This window comes from Thalassophryne amazonica, chromosome 17, assembly GCF_902500255.1.
Source record: "Thalassophryne amazonica chromosome 17, fThaAma1.1, whole genome shotgun sequence".
NCBI lineage: Eukaryota > Metazoa > Chordata > Actinopteri > Batrachoidiformes > Batrachoididae > Thalassophryne > Thalassophryne amazonica.
The window spans coordinates 31593968-31614152 of record NC_047119.1 but is presented as its reverse complement, the minus strand read 5'-3'; the positions used below and the strand labels follow the sequence as shown (position 1 = coordinate 31614152).

General features: G+C 40.1%; 1 protein-coding gene across 4 annotated transcripts in view; it reads right to left on the bottom strand.

Annotated features, from left to right (window-relative positions):
* Positions 1 to 9487: 9487 nt before the first annotated feature.
* LOC117529161 (apical junction molecule-like) overlaps positions 9488 to 20185 on the bottom strand; it is a 32762-nt gene continuing 22064 nt past the window's right edge. For all 4 annotated transcript variants that reach the window (XM_034191863.1, XM_034191864.1, XM_034191861.1 and 1 more), the window contains 3 exons: positions 18082 to 18984; positions 10288 to 10396; positions 9488 to 10185 (listed from right to left, as the gene is read on the bottom strand). In XM_034191863.1, the coding sequence (XP_034047754.1) occupies positions 9982 to 10185; positions 10288 to 10396; positions 18082 to 18984 (1216 nt within the window). In that variant the 3' untranslated portion in view covers positions 9488 to 9981. The remainder of the gene's footprint in view (positions 10186 to 10287; positions 10397 to 18081; positions 18985 to 20185) is intronic.

Sequence of the window (20185 nt, the reverse complement as noted above, 5' to 3'; positions counted from 1 at the left end):
CAAAGTGACTGAAACAAAGTTTCAAATTGTGTCTTATAATGTGCGTGGTTTGCGCGTGGGCCACAGCGATGCTGATAAACCTCGGCGCTATGTGGTCGATACGCTTCTAAATGACTGTGAGATACTGTGCCTACAAGAGACCTGGCTATCGAAACAAGATTTGAATAAACTGAATTCCTTGAATGTGGTAGAGAAGCTTGAATCTTCGACTGGACTGGGTTGCTTGACGTGTTAAGCAACCCAGTCCAGTCGAAGATTCAAGCTTCTCTACTATGGAAACCACCTGGACGACTGAGAGCCTACACAGAAACATTCCTTGAATGTGAATTTTCATGGTGCTGGTGAATCCACTACAGACCTCAGCACGAGGATCGTCCATGGTAGAATACTGGGCAGAGTCGCCATCCTGTGGAACACTAAATATGACTCAGCAGTCAAAGTTCTAAGATTGAATGTTGACTGGGCTATTGGGCTGGAACTCAGTTTTAATTTTAAGAGATGCGTAATATTAAATGTGTACATGCCTTATGAATCATGAATTAGAAGATGAGTTTATATACAAACTGGCATTTATGAAATCATTCATTGAAGAAAATGGAACAACTTGTGTCTATGTGATTGGAGACTTTAATGCTGATTTGTCAAGTAATTCATCTGTTTTTGGGAATGATCTAGTACAGTTTTGTGAAGACAATAATATATTTCTGTCGAGTAAAGTGTTCCTACCAGATACTCGCTTCACCTATATTAGTGAAACTTGGCATTCCACCTCCTGGCTGGATCATTGTGTCTGTACTGCAGATGCCCATGCTTCTTTGTGTCAAGTTGATATTTTATATAATTATGCTTTATCTGATCATATACCTTTAAGTATTAATTTGAATGTGGATAGAATGCCAGCAGTTTTGGAAAAAAACAACTGGCAGTTGTACTTTCAAACTTGACTGGTCTAAAGTAACAGAACAAGAGATTAATAAATGGGTGATTCTTAGACTACGGGCACTTATTATGTCCTTTGATCATCTTGTATGAAAAACAGAAAAAAGGGGAAATTTCACACTTTTATAGTTATCTTTACAATGAAAGTGTGTTAAGAAATTTGTTCTAGTAGTCTATGATGACTTTTTCACCTTTTTTCAGCATCATTATATGCAAATATTGCCGTTTTGTGCTTGTCCCACACCCAGACTTTTGATCTTCAGTGATAAAAATGAATGGTAAAGAAACGTTTTTTTTCTAATGTTTTAAAATATCTCTGAATAAAATATCAGTAAAATAATCAAAACATAATTGGGGTATTCAATGTCATACAACTGTTGTGATTTTTTTAAAACAAAATGTAGTTGTCCCACACTATTGCCGTAATTTCCACCACAACACTGTAATGTCCCTTTAAACAGTTTGTATGAAAGATTGTTTGGGTAGTTTCTATGGAGATAAACAGTGACATCAGAGCACATGTATATAGCGCCAAATCACAACAAACTGTTGCCCCAAGGCGCTTTATATTGTAAGGAAATGGTGTGGTGGAAATTACATTTACAAGGCCAATAGTGCCTGTGTTAAAGAATCACCCAAATATAACATAGTGACAGGAGAGTTGTTTCAAACTGTTAAATTGTCAGAGAGGCATTGATGTGTCTAAACCCAAACTGTAAGAATCTGCAGCATACTAGTGAACTGTGTATATTATATGAAAATATAATACAAGTGCTCAAAGATAGCAGTGTATGCTTTCATTGTAGAAAAGATAGAAATTTTAGTAAACCTGAATGGAAGGAGTCTGTGGCTGAACATTATGCATCAGCCAGAGAAGCCTTTAAAATGTGACGTGAAGCTGGGAGGCCTAGACAGGGGCCATTGTTTGATCTTAAAAAAGCCACTACGTCCAGATTTAAAAATGCACTTCGTTACATTAAAAGAAATGAAAATGCAATGCGAGCAGACTCTCTTGCTAGAAGGTTACGGGATAATAATTATTATGAATTTTGGAATGAAGTTAAAGTCATGAACAATGCTAAAACCCTTTTGCCATTCAGCATGGAAGGCGTACATGGCCTAGAAAATATCGCCGATTTGTGGCGCAAGCATTACTGTGACTTATTTAATTCTGTAAAAAGTGAGATTGTTGTACCTGAAAATCTTGCTATGACTGAGGACTTTATAGTTCATACTAGTGAAGTCTATGAATCAATCCTGAAGCTTAAAAATAATAAAGCTTGTGGGTTACATTGTATTAAAGCAGAACAACTGAAATATCCCAGCTATAAATTATGTCCTCTCTTATCAATGTGCTTTACTGGTTTCTTAATCCATGGATTTTTGCCTGAATCTATTACATCTGTTGTTTTGGTTCCTGTCATTAAAGATAAGGCAGCAAAATTGAGTAGCTTGCAAAATTACAGGCCCATTGCCCTTGCCAGCATTGTGTCAAAAGTTTTAGAGAATATATTGTACTCAAGGCTTGAATTCTATATTCAAACAAGTGATAATCAGTTTGGCTTTAAAAAGAGGCACGGCACTGACATGTGCATCTATGCACTAAAAGACATAGTTGCAAAATATCTTAGTATGACTTCCACTTTTTTCGTGCTTTATTGATGCTACAAAGTCTTTTGATAGAGTTAATCATAGCAAACTACTTAAACTGAACAATAGGGGTGTGCCAAAATATCTGATTCGTATTCTATCATTTTGGTATGTCAATCAGGCCATGTATGTAAAGTGGGACAGTGTCCTGTCTGCACCCTTTCATGTCAGCAATGGTGTCCGACAAGGGTGGATTCTCTCTCCAGTTCATTTTAATGTTTACATTGATGAATTGTCCTCAAAGTTAAACAGATGTAAAACTGGCTGTGTCATTGGTGCAACAATTGTTAACCATCTCATGTATGCAGATGATTTGGTGTTAATCTGTCCAGGTTTTAGAATTCATCATAGTACAGAAACAGCATTAGTGAAGGTTACAAATTATCTTCTTATGGCCTCAGACAGTGGACTCATCTCTGTGCTTGTCCTGTTAGACCTCAGTGCTGCTTTTGATACTGTTGACCATAAAATTTTATTACAGAGATTAGAGCATGCCATAGGTATTAAAGGCACTGCGCTGCGGTGGTTTGAATCATATTTATCTAATAGATTGCAATTTGTTCATGTAAATGGGGAATCTTCTTCACAGACTAAGGTTAATTATGGAGTTCCACAAGGTTCTGTGCTAGGACCAATTTTATTCACTTTATACATGCTTCCCTTAGGCAGTATTATTAGACAGCATTGCTTAAATTTTCATTGTTACGCAGATGATACCCAGCTTTATCTATCCATGAAGCCAGAGGACACACACCAATTAGCTAAACTGCAGGATTGTCTTACAGACATAAAGACATGGATGACCTCTAATTTCCTGCTTTTAAACTGAAGTTATTGTACTTGGCCCCACAAATCTTAGAAACATGGTGTCTAACCAGATCCTTACTCTGGATGGCATTACCCTGACCTCTAGTAATACTGTGAGAAATCTTGGAGTCATTTTTGATCAGGATATGTCCTTCAATGCGCATATTAAGCAAATATGTAGGACTGCTTTTTTGCATTTGCGCAATATCTCTAAAATTAGAAAGGTCTTGTCTCAGAGTGATGCTGAAAAACTAATTCATGCATTTATTTCCTCTAGGCTGGACTGTTGTAATTCATTATTATCAGGTTGTCCTAAAAGTTCCCTGAAAAGCCTTCAGTTAATTCAAAATGCTGCAGCTAGAGTACTGACGGGGACTAGAAGGAGAGAGCATATCTCCCCCATATTGGCCTCTCTTCATTGGCTTCCTGTTAATTCTAGAATAGAATTTAAAATTCTTCTTCTTACTTATAAGGTTTTGAATAATCAGGTCCCATCTTATCTTAGGGACTTCATAGTACCATATCACCCTAGTAGAGCGCTTAGCTCTCAGACTGCAGGCTTACTTGTAGTTCCTAGGGTTTTTAAGAGTAGAATGGGAGGCAGAGCCTTCAGCTTTCAGGCTCCTCTCCTGTGGAACCAGCTCCCAATTCAGATCAGGGAGACAGACACCCTCTCTACTTTTAAGATTAGGCTTAAAACTTTCCTTTTTGCTAAAGCTTATAGTTAGGGCTGGATCAGGTGACCCTGAACCATCCCTTAGTTATGCTGCTATAGACTTAGACTGCTGGGGGTTTCCCATGATGCACTGAGTGTTTCTTTCTCTTTTTGCTCTGTATGCACCACTCTGCATTTAATCATTAGTGACTGATCTCTGCTCCCCTCCACAGCATGTCTTTTTCCTGGTTCTCTCCCTCAGCCCCAACCAGTCCCAGCAGAAGACTGCCTCTCCCTGAGCCTGGTTCTGCTGGAGGTTTCTTCCTGTTAAAAGGGAGTTTTTCTTTCCCACTGTCACCAAGTACCTGCTCAGAGGGGTTCGCTTTGACCGTTGGGGTTTTTCTGTAATTATTGTATGGCTTTGCCTTACAATATAAAGCACCTTGGGGCAACTGTTTGTTGTGATTTGGCGCTATATAAATAAAATTGATTTGATTTGATTTGAAGGGAAAGCACGGAGAGTGCATTCAGTCTGTGAGTCAACATGGATGTTCTGGTGGACATTTTATCCGATTAACAGTAGAAAACAGCCGTTCGCTTAAGGTCTGCCTTGTCCTTCACAGGTGCGGCTTTGCCCATGCTACATTCGACCTACATATCAGCAAGCTTTGCTGGTAACTTTCGCTTTCTGGTGCCACTTACATCCCAGCTGACGATGTCATTTTTCTTACAGATGTTGTCGGTCAGCTCCATTACCAGTGGTGGGCACAGTTCCGATAATCCGATAACAGATAATTATTGAAGATAATTCAATAATTTCATTATCGGATGATCTTTTTAGATAACTTTAAAAACCATTATCGGACTAATTATCTTCCGATGAATTGTCGTCCGATAACTTTTAGACTGATAACGTAGTAAACCAAGCTGAACAGCAGCAAACATTTTTAAAATTTAAAATCAGTTGAGACATACATGTTGAAAGTTTCTTAAGAGATGTATAATTCTACCCTCTGGTGACAGGTGACTGTCGAGTGTCGACTCAGCCTTCTCATTGGATGGGGCGGGCCTTCACATTATGAAGCACAAAATATGACAACAGAGACCCCGGACTGTTGAACAACTGAAGTCGTACATCAAGCAAGAATGGGAAAGAATTCCACCTACAAAGCTACAAGAATTAGTGTCCTCAATTCCGAAACGCTTATTGAGTGTTGTTAGAGGGAAAGGTGATGTAACACAGTGGTAAACATACCACTGTCCCAGCTTTTTTGAAACGTGTTGCAGGCATCCATTTCAAAATGAGCAAATATTTGCACAAAAACAATAAAGTTTATCAGTTTGAACATTGAATATCTTGTCTTTGTGGTATATTCAGTTGAATATAGGTTGAAGAGTATTTGCAAATCATTGTATTCTGTTTTTATTTACATTTTACAAACGTCCCCACTTCACTGGAATTGGGGTTGTACTCAGTTTTTATCAGTGCATCTCAAACTAACACAGGTGAGCTCATTTACAAGTTTGAGGAGTGTCTGTTAGATACTGTGGTTTACCAAGACAACCACCCTGATCAGTCGTCCTAACGATCAGATTGTTATTTTGCAGCCATTGAGTAGTTTCTTCTCACCAGCAGCCAAATTTAATTTGTATTTTTCTCTGCCTCCCCTCAAAGAGTCATTCAGTTTCATGGGAAACTTTCTTGGTAAAAGCAGTCAATCAGGAATTATTTATAGAGGGAAAAAGTCGACTTCAGCCTGAAAGGACCAAATTGCTCAACAGCACTTAGTTCTGTTGTTTTGATGTTAGTGCTTCTAGAGTTTTGATTGAACCAGAATTTCAAGTGTAGATTACAGAAAAACTAAAACAAGTCCACTCTCATTTGAAAATAGTCAGTTTGATGTGTGTGTGTAAGAAGAAATTTGTTTACTAGATTTTGGAAGAAGGCTACAACATAACAAAATGTGGAAAAAGTGAAGCGCCGTAAATACTTTCCAGATTCACTGTAAGATGTAATTTGCTGTCGAGGCTGCAGAAGCTGTTCACCAGGAATTATGACCAATTTGTCATCATTTGGGATAGTTTTTTTATTTTTGGGAAGAAAGATCGTCTTACGTGATCAGATTTTGTGCAGCGTAGAACAAAGTGCTCCTCTGTCTCAACCTCCTCTGACCCACAGTGGCCACAGATTCTTTGTTCCTGCTGCAGCAGATTTTTCTGTTCTGACCCGTTTCCACTGCCAGCTTGTGGTCTCTGAGCCTGGACTTGCACACAAGCTTTTCACGTGTGTCTGAGTCCACTTCAGATCCTTCAGCTTGCTGTATGTACATCTCAGAGTCGATCGGAGTGTGAAGATAAGATTTTTTAACATCTATCTGCTGCAGGTCAAAGTCAGACTGAGCTGCTCGTTGAATTAAGATCCACAATGAACATTTTTAGTTGGAGAAAAAGTCTCTGTGGTTTATTCCTGTCACCTCACTATCAGCCTTTGCAACACATCTGCTCTCGTATGTTTCAGTCCCCTTTGAATTGTCTTCTGCAGCACAGATCCATCTGCCGTCCATTGGAGTTAATGTGGACGTGTTCTTGTCCAGAACTGAATCAGTTTCTTCCTTCATGACATGAAGCCACATTTCTGACTTTGTTGCTGTCATGGTTTCTTTAAAGGTTTGTGGAACATTGAACTTGACTCTACAGCAGCAAACATCAGCTCGTATGAGGTTGTCACACTCCTCTTGATACTCTGTTATTTCAGTCCTGGGGACGCCTCCTGTCTCTTTGGGGACAGTGTGTACTCTGACGTCTCTGCTCTGTCCTGTTTGAGGATCATCTTGGTTTTTGACATGGACACAAATTTCTACCCATAACTATGAAGATCATCGTCACCTCCAACCCCAATTCCAATGACGTTGGGACGTTGTGTAAAATATAAATAAAAACAGAATACAATGATTTGCAAAACCTCTTCAACCTATATTCAATTGAATACACCACAAAGACAAGATATTTAATGTTCAAACTGTTAGACTATTGTTTTTGTGCAAATATTTGCTCATTTTGAAATAGATGCCTGCAACATGTTTCACAAAAGCTGGGACAGTGATATGTTTACCACTGTGTTACGTCACCTTTCCTTCTAACAACACTCAATAAGCGTTTCCTAGTATGCACGGGCGCTTTCTCTGGTGTACTACGCCAATACTTGCAAATGTTACACTGATTTGCTTCAGTTTCAATATCATTATCCATTGAAGGCCACTACATCAAGCTTCTAGCCAGGGACTTCATTTTGACAATACCCCAGTGGCTGTTGTGTGGCTCTGCAAGTAACCCCATCTTTCAGGCTATCTGGTATAATTACTTGGACTCCCCAGAGTAAACAATCATTTTCCACTGTTAGGTCAAGTTTCCTCCTTAAATATGGCTGCATGTTGTCATCCAACACTGATTTTAGCCATCCTGACAAAATGAGCTGCTTCACTTAGGCTACTGTTGGATCTTTTGCAGTTTCACTGGCAATCTACTGTGCTGTGTTCGGCAGCCTGTCCAAAAAGGAAACTTGAAACACTGTACTTGACCTTGGAAAATCCTCATCCTCAATCGGCAATCTGGATAATGCATCCGTATTTCCGTGCTGTTCAGAAGGTTTGTACTTCATCTCATGAATATGCTGCTAAAATTAAAGACCATCTTCGCATTCTAGCAGCCATCAGTGGTGGAACTCCAGTTTTTGGACCCAATATCTTCAACAATGATTTATGATCTACGACCAATGTAAAACTGCATCCAAACAATCACTGAACTTCATTACTCCAAAAACTAGTCCTAATGCTTCCTTTTCAATCTGAGAATAGTTTTTCTCAGCCTTTGTTAGCATTTGAGAAGCAAAAGCGATGAGTTTTCACTTCTGTCAGACATTTTGTGAGAAACCACTGCACCCACTCCCACAGGGGATCCATCGCATGCCAGGATCAACGGCAGGTCTGTGTTATAGTGTAGACGTAGCTAAGCTGACCACTACAGGGAAAGAGCATTCTATTAAAGGAGCTGGATATTGCAAAAGTGCCTCACTGGATGTTTAGTCATTTCAGACAAACGATAACCACATTTTGACAAGAGGCATTCCTTCCCCCACCAGCGATTTCTTCATGCTTCCTCCGCAAAGTCCTGAGGTGTCAGACATTATGGCCATATGCCCAAATGGGGACAGAGTTACAAAGTGTCTGGAACCTCTGTGACCTAAGACCAATAAATACACTGTTTAAAAAAGGTTTTATGGCTATTGCAGTTGTTGGGGTAAAATATCTCACAGCCAGTCACCTGCATTAATATCAGTGGTTTGATTAAAAAAATTGGCCATCTTTAAAAAAAAAAAAAAAAAAAAAAAAAAAAAAAAAAATCACAGGTTAGCATAACCTGCCATTGCAATCTCATTTAACATTTTTTAGACAGCCCACTAGTCAAATGCAACATACTGGCAGAACAGAGTATAAATAGAGGCTCATCCAACCCAGAAATATCCAGAATATTTTCATCACACCTCTTCTGCAGCCCTAGACCATTTCTACCATTAAGACTTGAGTGACAACGTAAAACTTTTAATCTATAGCCCTGGATAAACAGCAGAAAATGAGTGGTGATTACGGCAGAGTGTAGCGGTATCCACCTCAGATCCTGCCGTTGTAAGAAGACAGATGTGAAGCCTAAACCCGGTGTTTGATGGGCTGACTAGGGGTAGTGGGGCAGCAGAGTCTGAACTTCAAGTGTCAGAGAGAAGCGTTAAACCTGATATAAATAACATGCACATTTCCTATTGGCTGAGAGTTGATGGCCGATATGAGACTAGCTGCTTCTTGTTAGAGATTGCAGCCATTATTGAGCATCTTATTCAAAGGCAAGGGTGGTGGCCACGTGGTTGGTGGACTTTGTGTTTGTGCGGAAGGTTCCTGGTTCAAACCCCACCCCTGCCACATTTCTCCATGTAATGTGGAGTTGTGTCAGCAAGGGCATCCGGCATAAAACTTGTGTCAATTCAGCATGAACATCCACCTCAGATCTGCTGTGGTGACTCGAGTGGAAAAACAAGGGAACAGCTGAGGGGACGTGCTATTTAGTAGCTGATTCTAAAAGAATACGTCAGAATTTGACTCTTTCTGGTGGAGTTCACTGGATTTATTTCCTCAGTGTGTGCAGAACATTACGATATCTTGAGAGAGACCGAGGTGACCATACCTCCAGACCATAATCGACCTTGGCTGTGGTAATAGTCATCTCACATGCTAACTGAATAAAGTAAATTGTACAAGTGTCAGAGAGATAATTTGTCAAGGACCCCAATACTTGTAGCATGAAATGCTCGCCAGCAGATGGCGCCAAAGTAAAATTTAGACCTTTCACTTGGACCCAGCCGAGATTTATAGCCCACAACAGACAGAATGAATCATTTAAAGTATTAATTTTATTATGCACATTTTAATACAATATTTCAGCAGCCATAACAAGAAAAAACTATTCAAATGTATTAAAGTAATTGTTAATCTGACAATAGCACAGGCTTTATAAAGTGCCTTTTGTTGAATTAGGATGTAAACTTCATTCAGTACAACATCAGGAATGTTGCATAACAGTAATGTTTACACTGGAGATAACCAGTGGGCAGGAAGAAAACAGTGCTTAAAAAAAAAAAAAGCTACAGTAATAATCACTTTGTAATGAGGAAAGTCCAGTCAGGCAGAAACCCGCAGACAAAAATCTATTCTCCAACACATAAGTGCACATATATTTGATTATTTATGCATGATCACTCATTAATTTGCTCAATGTTTGTTGTTCCTATCTTGCATAATATAAACCACAAGTTTGAATTCTGGAATTTACTGCGAGAAGACCGCAATTGGGTACATCAGGAATAAAGTGTCTTTGGTGCATCTCTACAGTGCCTTCATTGAGCTCATGGACATGAGAATACTTGGTTTCTCTTCCATGACGCGTACAAGCAGGTTGTCAATGTACTGTTCCAGCTCTGCTATTTTTTTGTCTTTGTCTGACAACTGGTTCTTCTGTTTCAGCAGCAGATTGATGAGTTCTTCCCGAGTCAGGAGGGAGTATGGCCCTTTTAGACCACCGCCATTGAACTGTGGGAGAATGGTACAAATAAAATGAAGCCACAAATGTAAACCCGATGCACTTTTTAATAATTTGGAAGTCTCCTGCAAGATGCAGATTATTAGGAATACCTCAGTTTCCTTTGGAGTGTTAATGCCTTCTGTGGATTTCTTGTTTTCTGCTGGGTTGACTGAGGGAAACTTGAGATCCAAAGGATTAAGGGGTTTTACAGGTTGAAGTCTGCAATGACAAGTAATTAGAAGAATGTCAGTAAAAGGAAACAACAGTGTACAGAATAGAAAAAATATCACTGCATTTGAAATATAGATTCGTTTTCTTAACAGGGTATAAAAGCTGGATACACAATTGCCCCCAAGGGAGGCAAAGTGGTGTGCAAGGGTCATACAGGCAAACTCCTAAAATGGCACCCATCAGTAACTAGCAATGGCATTCTCTAGTGCTTGTCAAACCCTATCAAAGCATAAAACACATTTATAAACTAAGTAAAAATATTTAAGTAGTGAGGACGGCACAAAAACACTCCCTTACAAGTATCAACTCATCTGCTAGAACCATGCTAACTGATGGCTATCAGCGGTGGGCACAGTTCAGCTAATCTGGTAACAGATAATTATCAAAGATAATGTTTTTGCTAGCAGATTATCTTTTCAGATAAGTTTTAAAACCATCATCGGACCAATTATCTTCCGATAAATTTAGTTCAGATAACATTTTTTTGCTGGTAAAGTGAGCCAAGTTTAACGGTCAAAAACATTTTAGTCCATCTGTTGTGTGTTTGTGGCAGACTGGCTGCCTGTTGCTTGCTGATGACATTATTAAACACAAAACATGACTGGCCGGTCGACGCAGGGAGCGTTGTGGGTACTGTAGTTCAGGTTCACTTTGAACATTACAGTGAGTGTTATCGTCCGCTCGACACAAAAACAAAACGGACTAGTTTTAACATTTTATTTATTTCTTTGTGGCTGACTGTATAATTTAATTGCCATCTCATGGCACAGCTGTGTACAGAGGGACTTTTCTTCACCATTTTGAGACTGTTTTGGATTTTTTTTTAAAAAAAGGACGCTTTATGGACTACTTCAGATGAATCCCACTGAAACTAAGAATTTATATTTACTACATGTCTTTTACTCTGCCAATCAATGCATTAATGGACGTATTTCATTTGTTTAAGCTGCAGAGTTTAAAGTGTTCGAAAAAAGAAGCAGCTTTTTAGTTCGTACTTTTAATACTGTGTTTTACTGCTGTTGAAAGATGTCAGTATTTGAGGTTTTATTTTTTTATTCATGCATTTTTCATGTTTTCTTATGTGTTTATGATCCTTGAATTTACCCAGCAACAAAAAGTGAGAGTGAAACTGGTTTATCAAAAGCCGACAGTGTAATCTGATGTGGCTGCGTCCGAAACAATACTAAAAGTTATTGGTTATCTGTAATAAAGGTACTTTTTTTTTTTTTTTTTTAGCAGTTTATCGGTTTAGCGTCATAAAAGATAACTTTCAGTTATCGGATTAATGGTTATCAAAGCTAACTTTTTGGTTAGCTGTGCCCACCAGTGATGGCTATCATACTAGCCAACTCCTGTATGTCATCTCTAAAACAACCCAAAGCACATGTCAAAGATTTTCCAGAAATAAATACTAGCACATTGCCCGTGGGGGTCCACAGGTTCTAGATGGTAGTGTTTATAAAATAGGTAGTTGACATTTTTCCCCAAGGGTGGTAATAAGTTATGCAAGGTTTATATAATGATTTTATGTGAAAGGGAAGGAAATAATAATAAAAAAAAGTTTTGTGAATAATTGCATTTATTATTTGGCACATTTAGTTATCATGTTTTACAACTGGCAAGGTTGAGATAGTTCCTTTGTTCAGAGTTTATCTAGTTGCCAGGGACTGATTTATGGTGACATCACTGTCGTTATTCACTGTGGTTACCCAATATCCCTAATTTCTCCAAACATTATTACTCCCATCAGCTTTCTGTTTTCACAGTGTTCATCCACAACCCAAAATACATAAGCATACCAAACGGAAAATGTCAGCTCTCCCCAGTTTCTCTGTGATTGAAGTTACACACATACACAGCGGCCACTTGGCTTTTATCATGTAGATTGCAGACATGGCTTGTTAAGTATGTTTGCTAGTCAAAGTAGTACTTGTCACACTAGTTAGCTTGTAACTGGTTCAGAAATGAGCTTATTAGACTCAATTGTGAATAATTTATATCCTCAGCTAATGTCTTTTGTTAGTGATATGTAGTTCGCAGTTGCAACATTACATGTTCATTAATGATTAGCTACATATTGACAACCCACAAAAACTTTAATTTGGCAAAGCGAAAACAATTATGCTGCATTCACATGTTGTCTGGTAGCAGCAGAAGGTAAAACATGTTACAATCTTTAAATGAGAAATTATAGAAAAATTCTGACAGCGTGGCAACAGTGCACTCCAACAATACTTTGTCAAGTTAAACATTTTCAACTCTTTCCGCAGCAGCAAGTTCATCCAGTGGGTTGATCTTTAACAAGAAGGATAAACAAAGATGGTTATTTAAGTGCAGTTGCCCCCTTGTAATCAGGTCAGGAATTAATCTATAGCCTCACAAAAAAGTTGATGCAATATGACAAAGAACAGCCAACACTTAGTAAATTGTGTACTTGGCAATAAAAAATTATGTTGCTTCACAGTTGCGTACAGTCTGTTGCTGCTGCAGAAAGAATTTTGCTATGATTGTTTTGCTACAGTCAACATGTGCATAGTTATTTTGGCTGCAGCTTTAATCAGTCTGAAAAAGAAATATTGTTGAAACTGAGAAGGGCCAAAAAAAAAAAACACTGGTTTGTGCATATGAGGGCTAATTTGTTTTTTTTTTTTTTTTAGTTATTCAGATGTGATAGTTGTGCCAAATCAACATGCAGATCCACCTTGGATTTGCTGTGGCGACCCCGAGTGCAAACAAGGGAGCAGCCGAAGGGACTTACTATTCAAATGTGATAGTTTATTAGCTGTTGGAATGCAACTCTTTCTATTGCAAATATACACCATCAGTTACATGTTTAAAAAATAAGCGCAATCAAAGATAAAACTTTGGTGCAAATTTGTGAAGTAGTTTTGAAGTAATCCTTCAAAGCCTATATAAAGTGACGCTTGATCCAGAAACCGGCTCACCACCGAAATTACCACCACCTAATATCTATTTGTGGTGAAAAGGGACAAAATCCATTCAGTAGTTCTGAAGTAATCCTGCTTACAGACAGACAAACGATTTTATTATGTCCTTGGTGGATGTAATAATTATACAAGGTCTGTTAGAAAAGTATCTGACCTTTTTAATTTTTTTCAAAAACTATATGGATTTGAATCATGTGCGCTTGCGTCAGACAAGCTTGAACCTTCGTGCGCATGCATGAGTTTTTTTCACGCCTGTCAGTTGCGTCATTCACCTGTGGGCAGGCTTTGAGTGAGCACTGGTCCACCCCCCTCGTCGGATTTTTATTGTCAGGGAAATGGCTGAGAGGCTGCCTCTTTGCTCCATGAAATTTTTTTCAGAAACTGTTAGAGACAGCCAGTTGGAAACCATTCGAAAGATTCAGATGGATTTCGGTGAAGATTCTGTCGGTATCACATGGATTAAGGACCATTAAAACTGGATTAAAAACTGCCCACGGTGGCGGAGGGTGCACCGCGCCCCGAGCGGCCATCAACAGGCTGGAACGAGCAGATAACTTCCAAATTTAAGGCTCTGTTGATGCAGGACGTCGTGTGACTAGCAGAGAAGTTTCAGAAGAGGTCGGGATCAACACTATCAGCACATTCCACTGTTAAAGGAGATTTTGTAATGAAAGACGTGAGAATGGATTTGCGCGTCGCAACGCAGCCGCTCATGGCCCTGGACAAACAACACCTCCGTGTTGGAAGTCTCACAGGACAAGTTGGAACATGCCCAGCTGTTAAACAATTTCTCGGATACTCACTCGACTGAAAAGCCATCAAAAGCTGTCTGAATCTTCTGAATGGTTTCCAACACGGAGGTTTTTTTTGTTCTGCGCAATGAGCGGCTCCGTACCGACGTGCGAAATCCTCCGCATGTATTTCATTACAAAATCTCCTTTAACAGTGGAATGTGCCGATAAAGTGCTGATCCCGACCTCTTCTGAAACTTCTCTGCTAGTCACACGACATCCTGCATCAGAGCCTTAAATTTAGAAGTTATCTGCTCGTTCCAGCCTGTTGATGGCCGCTCGGGGCGCAGGGCGCCCTCCGCCGCCATGGGCCGTTTTTAATCCAGTTTTAATGGTCCTTAATCCGTGTGATACCGACATCCATCAGAATCTTTCGAATGGTTTCCAACTGGCTGTGTCTAACAGTTTCTGAAAAGAAATTCATGGAGCAAAGCGGCAGCCTCTCAGCCATTTCACTGACAATAAAAATCCGATGAGGGGGGTGGACCAGTGCTCACTCAAAGCCTGCCCACAGGCGAATGACGCAACCGACAGGCGTGAAAAAACTCACGCATGCGCACAAAGGTTCAAGCTTTTCTGATGCAAGCGCACGATTCAAATCCATATAGTTTTTGAAAAAAATAAAAGGTCGGATAGTTTTCTCGCAGACTTTGTAGACAGGTCCATGCCAGGTAAAATCGGCCATTTTTTCCAGTCAAGGTTTTCTCAGTGGATTCTAGTAGTTTCAGACATGCTGTTTAAAATAAGACCTGGGGCCATCTTGAATTTTGCCTCAAATTCAAGATGGCTGCCAAAATTCCAATATGGCCACCAAAGTATCTAAAATCTTATCTGAAAGACCCTTATCAAGTGAAAAGCAGATATTTTTTTCACTAATCTGTCATGATAATAGCTGATGAACATAATCCAGCGGGATTGATGTCACAGCAGTACATTATTGCTGCTTAAATCCAATATGGCCGATGGGGCCAACCACGTTTCCGGAAAATAGCTGTATCTCCTGGTCTGTTCAAGATATAGCTGTGAATTTGGTGTCTATACCTAGGTTTTCAGGTGTGAGGAATCCAAATATGACATATTTGAAATTAGGTCAGTAGGTCATGGGGTAAATTCAAGATGGCCACCAATGCCGAAGTCTATAATCTGCATGAGAAGATCGTGAATCTTAAAATTAAGACTGGCCTGGAAAAGTCAAAGAAGGAACCAAAGGTTGTTAATGTTCTCAATGAAGATAGGCAAGCTTTTGGCATATTGGTAGGCAAGGCTACCTTACCTGCAGAGGCACATTCTTACCCTTCCACAACTGTTCCACTTGCTCTTGCCACCCCAGATAGGGATCTTCGTCAAGGGCATAAAGCATCCCTCAGAAACTACCTCACTGAAGAATCAGCATCAGGTGTTGATGAAGCACCAGAGAACTGCATTTGGTTTATTGAGGGAATGGCAGCTGTTAAGACCATCCCCACTAAACAGTCTTGGGGAAAGTATGCGGATGCCCGGTTGGAGTTTTGCTTGCCTCAGAAAAAGTACAAGGCACAGTCTCTGGGAATAATATTTAATTCTTACATCATAGCTACAACCAAGGAACTAACTCAAATTCGCCGTGGTACTGCAGGCCAAAGAATCCACATCACCAGCCCTGAGCAAAGTATGCCTAGTGGTAAAGACTGGGATATGTTTCTGCACAATTCTCAAAACAAAACAGAACTGATCAGATTTCTAGTGAATTACTATAAGTCAGATGCCATCAGATCCAAGCTAAGACTCCCACTTACTGTGACAGAGGACGACAAAACTTGGCTGCTAACAAATGCAAGGGTGCAGGAACTAGAACCTTGTAACCACAATGAAGCAGATACAAGGCTGGTTCTACATGCCTCGATGTGCAAAGGTCCAGTGATAATTAGAGCCACCAACACAGACATAATGGTTCTTCTTTGCTATGCTATGTGCAAGCCACAACATGACTGGCTTATGAAAGCAGATCATCGCTACATTAGCATCAGTAAAGTAGCACATCATTTTGGAGATCAAGTTTGCCAGAATCTTCCGGCATACCATAGTATCACTGGCTGTGATACCACTTCATACCCATGTGGTATTGGTAAGATCAAGCCAATCAAGAAGATGATGCAACAGGACAAGTCCCCCTTGGAAGGTCAGTTGAATCAGTTAAGGATGTTTCCAAAGCTAAGCATTTCTTCCGAACTTGCATGTACCCAGTGCTTGAACAAGAATCCCATGTGGAAACTCGGCTCAGAATGTACAACAAGAAAATGGTGAAGTCAAGCATGGGCATCCTCCCTGAAGAAAACAGCACCGATGAGCATATCAAGAGGAGTGACTTGCAGGCATTTATATGGTATCAGTGTCTCCAGACTAACATCGAGTATCCTGAGCTCACAGACAGAGGCTGGCAGAGAACAGAAGCGGGTATTCGACCAGTATGGTTCACATGTTCACAACTTCCAAGTCTCTCCAAGAAAAAGAGTCTCAAAGACCAAAAGCAAGGTAATTTTGTCACAAAAGTAATCATCCTATCCATGCTTTTCCTAAGAAACTAATGCCAACAACTTTGCACATTTTAGTGATTATACAAAATGTTATTCTGCAGGTATTGGCGACTATGATGCAGATGTGGAAAAAGCAGCTGAAGACACTGCCAGTGAGCAGCCACCTCGTAAACAATGCAAAACAACCTGCAAGCCCAGAGGTAGAGAAGGACGTTCAGCTGCTAGAGGTAAGAGAACGACAAAAACAAAAAGATGTACGTTATTTCCTTAGACAGATACTTTCACAGAAAACTAGACAATGAACTTTTACATTTTAAAATCACTAAAATATTCATAATTTATTATTTTCAGATCATTCCAACAATGAGACTGATTCAGAAAAGACTGCAGGAGATGAACAGCCTCTAACTCGACAGGAAATTGTTGCAGGCTTGAGATGTGGATGATCAAGAGTGGATGATCATGAATTCTTCGGAGATGATGAAATCTGACATTGAGTCTAGTGACACTGAAATAGCATCTCATACTTCTTCAAATAGTTGTGAAATAGATTCCCTGACTGACAGTGACATTTACAGTGACTTGGATATTATCAGTGAATAAGAACACATCATATGGAGCCTTTTTGGACTCAGCCATGTTTTTTAGACAAATTTGGTTCAGTATCCCTGTTTCATGACTAAGGAAAAGACTATATGACTTAAGTGAATAAATCTATGTCTTGGCTCTAGAATCACCTTTTGTGACTTTTGCAGACTGAGCATGCAGATTATAGACTTCGGCATTGGTGGCCATCTTAAATTTACCCCATGACCTACTGACCTCATTTCAAATATGGTGTCATATTTGGATTCCTCACACCTGAAAACCTAGGTATAGACACCAAATTCACAGCCATATCTTGAACAGACCAGGAGATACAGCTATTTTCCGAAAATGTGGTTGGTCCCATCGGCCATATTGGATTTAAACAGCAATAATGTACTGCTGTAACATCAATCCAGCTGGATTATGTTCAAAAGCTATTATGACAGATTAGTGAAAAAAAAAAAATCTGCTTTTCACTTGATAAGGGTCTTTCAGATAAGATTTAAGTATATGGTGGCCATATTAGAATTTGAGGCAAAATTCAAGATGGCCCCAGGTCTTATTTTAAACAGCATGTCTGAAACTACTAGAATCCACTGAGAAAACCTTGACTGGAAAAAATGGCCGATTTTACCTGGCATGGACCTGTCTATTATATTCATGATGCAAGATCAGTTGATTGATTGGAAACAAATGTTTCTATGCACCAATCAAAAATATTGTATTTTAATATTATGGGATAATACTGGTTAATGTGAGTGACTGAAACAATGAAACACTTACTGGTGTATCCAGAGAGATTGGAGTTGCAAGATTATTTTGGCAACACTCACCTGCGTGAAGTTAAAGGGGGCCCATCCTTCTTCCTACCCAGCTCTTCCCCATTGATCTGTGGAGTGTGAGGTTGTTTGACTAACACTTCTGGTTCAGGACCAGAGCTGGTGACCTCTGGTTCTTGGTCAGATCCTTTGATTGTATTGGTATTTGGCAACATCAGACACATACCATTGTTTTGTTCAGTGTTTATGGAGGATGAAGTGTTGGCAGTGGCTGCCTTGTTTGCAGGTGGCTGGGGAGCACGGGCCACCTTTGAGGATTTGAGTTTAGATGGAGAGGCAGCATCTTCATCAGGAAACTGGGACCTGGGTGGAGGCCATTTTATTGATGCTGCATGACAAGAAGGCACTACATCATCTTGCGCTATGAAGTCATCATCATCTTCAAATGGATTGAATCCATGCACAACATGGACTTGTTCTTCCTCTGAGCTCCGGGGATTTGAATTGTTGCCAGTTACTCTACTATTAGGACATGAAGCTACTTTTGGCTCAGAAAATGGTCCTTCATGTGGTCTAGATGGTGCAGGACGTTTACCGTGTTTGGCTGATTTTGATGTTCCAGTGTTACATTGAATGTTTTCAGGTTGCTTTAAATTTTGGGTGGTTTCTGTATCTGTGGGGGAACTGTTCAGAGGAGAAATCTTTTGTACCACCCGCTGAGGCCCAACACTGGCAGTTTTGACATCTTTGTCTTTACTCTGTTTGTTCATTTGAGCTTCATGTGGTGTAGATTCACACAGCTCTGGTTGAGCCCATGTCTTGGACTGAGTCTTCCCTGGAGGCAGAGGAGCTGGACGCTTCTCTCGCTGGGTATCAGTAAGGTCCTTCTCCTCAGTGGAAACTGTCAGTTTCACATGAGCATGTTTGCTTCTCACTGATGATACAGCAGAGTGAAACCTAGGCAAACGGACAGAAAGCAAATGACATACTAAGTAGTTACATCCAGAAAGTATTAACATTTCACTTTCTCCATATTACATTATGTTACAGCCTTATTCCAAAGTGGATGAAATTCATTTTTCCCCTGCAGTTGCGCGCACACACACACACACACACACACACACACACACACACACACACACACACACACACACACACACACACACACACACACAATACCCATAATGACAATGTGGGGAAAAAAGTTTTGAGATTTTTGCAATTAAAACAACCAACAAAATAAGAAATCACATGTACATAGGTATTTACAGCCTTTGCCATGAAGCTCAAAACTGAGTTAAGGTACATCTTGTTTCCACTGATCATTCTTGAGATGTTTCTACAGCTTAATTGGAATCCGCCTGGGGAAAATTCAGTTGACTAGACATGATCTGGAAAGGCACACACCTGTCTACATATAAGGCCCCACAGTTGGCAGTGCATGTCAGAGCACAAATCAAACATGAAGTCAAAGGAATTGTCTGTTGACCTCCAAGACAGGATCGTCTCACGGCACAAATCTGGGGAAGGGTAAAGAAACATTTCTGCTGCTTTAAAGGTCCCAATGAGTCCAGTGGCCTCCATCATCCATAAAGTGCAGATCCACCAGGATTCTTCCCAAAGCTGGTCACCCGTCTAAACTGAGCGATCGGGGGAAGAAGGGCCTTAGTCACAGAGGTGACCAAGAAGCCAATGGTCACTGTCAGAGCTCCAGCATTCCTTTATGGAGAGAGGAGAACTTTCCAGAAGGACAACCATCTGCAATAGCTATCCACCAATCAGGCCTGTATGGTAGAGTGGCCAGACAGAAGCCACTCCTTAGTAAAAGGCACATGGCAACACACCTGGAGTTTGCCAAAAGGCACCTTAAGGACTCTCAGACCATGAGAAACAATTCTGTGGTCTGATGAGCCAAAGATTGAACTCTTTGGTGTGAATGCCAAGCATCATTTTTGGAAGAAACCAGGCACCATTCCTATAGTGAAGCATGGTGGTGGCAGCATCATGCTGTGAGGATGTTTTTCAGCAGTAGGAACTGGGAGACTAGTCAGGAAGGAGGGAAAGATGAATGCAGCAATGTACAGAGACATCCAGGATGAAAAGCTGCTGGGCTGTTGACCTCAGACTGGAGTGACAGTTTCTGCAGGACAATGCCCCT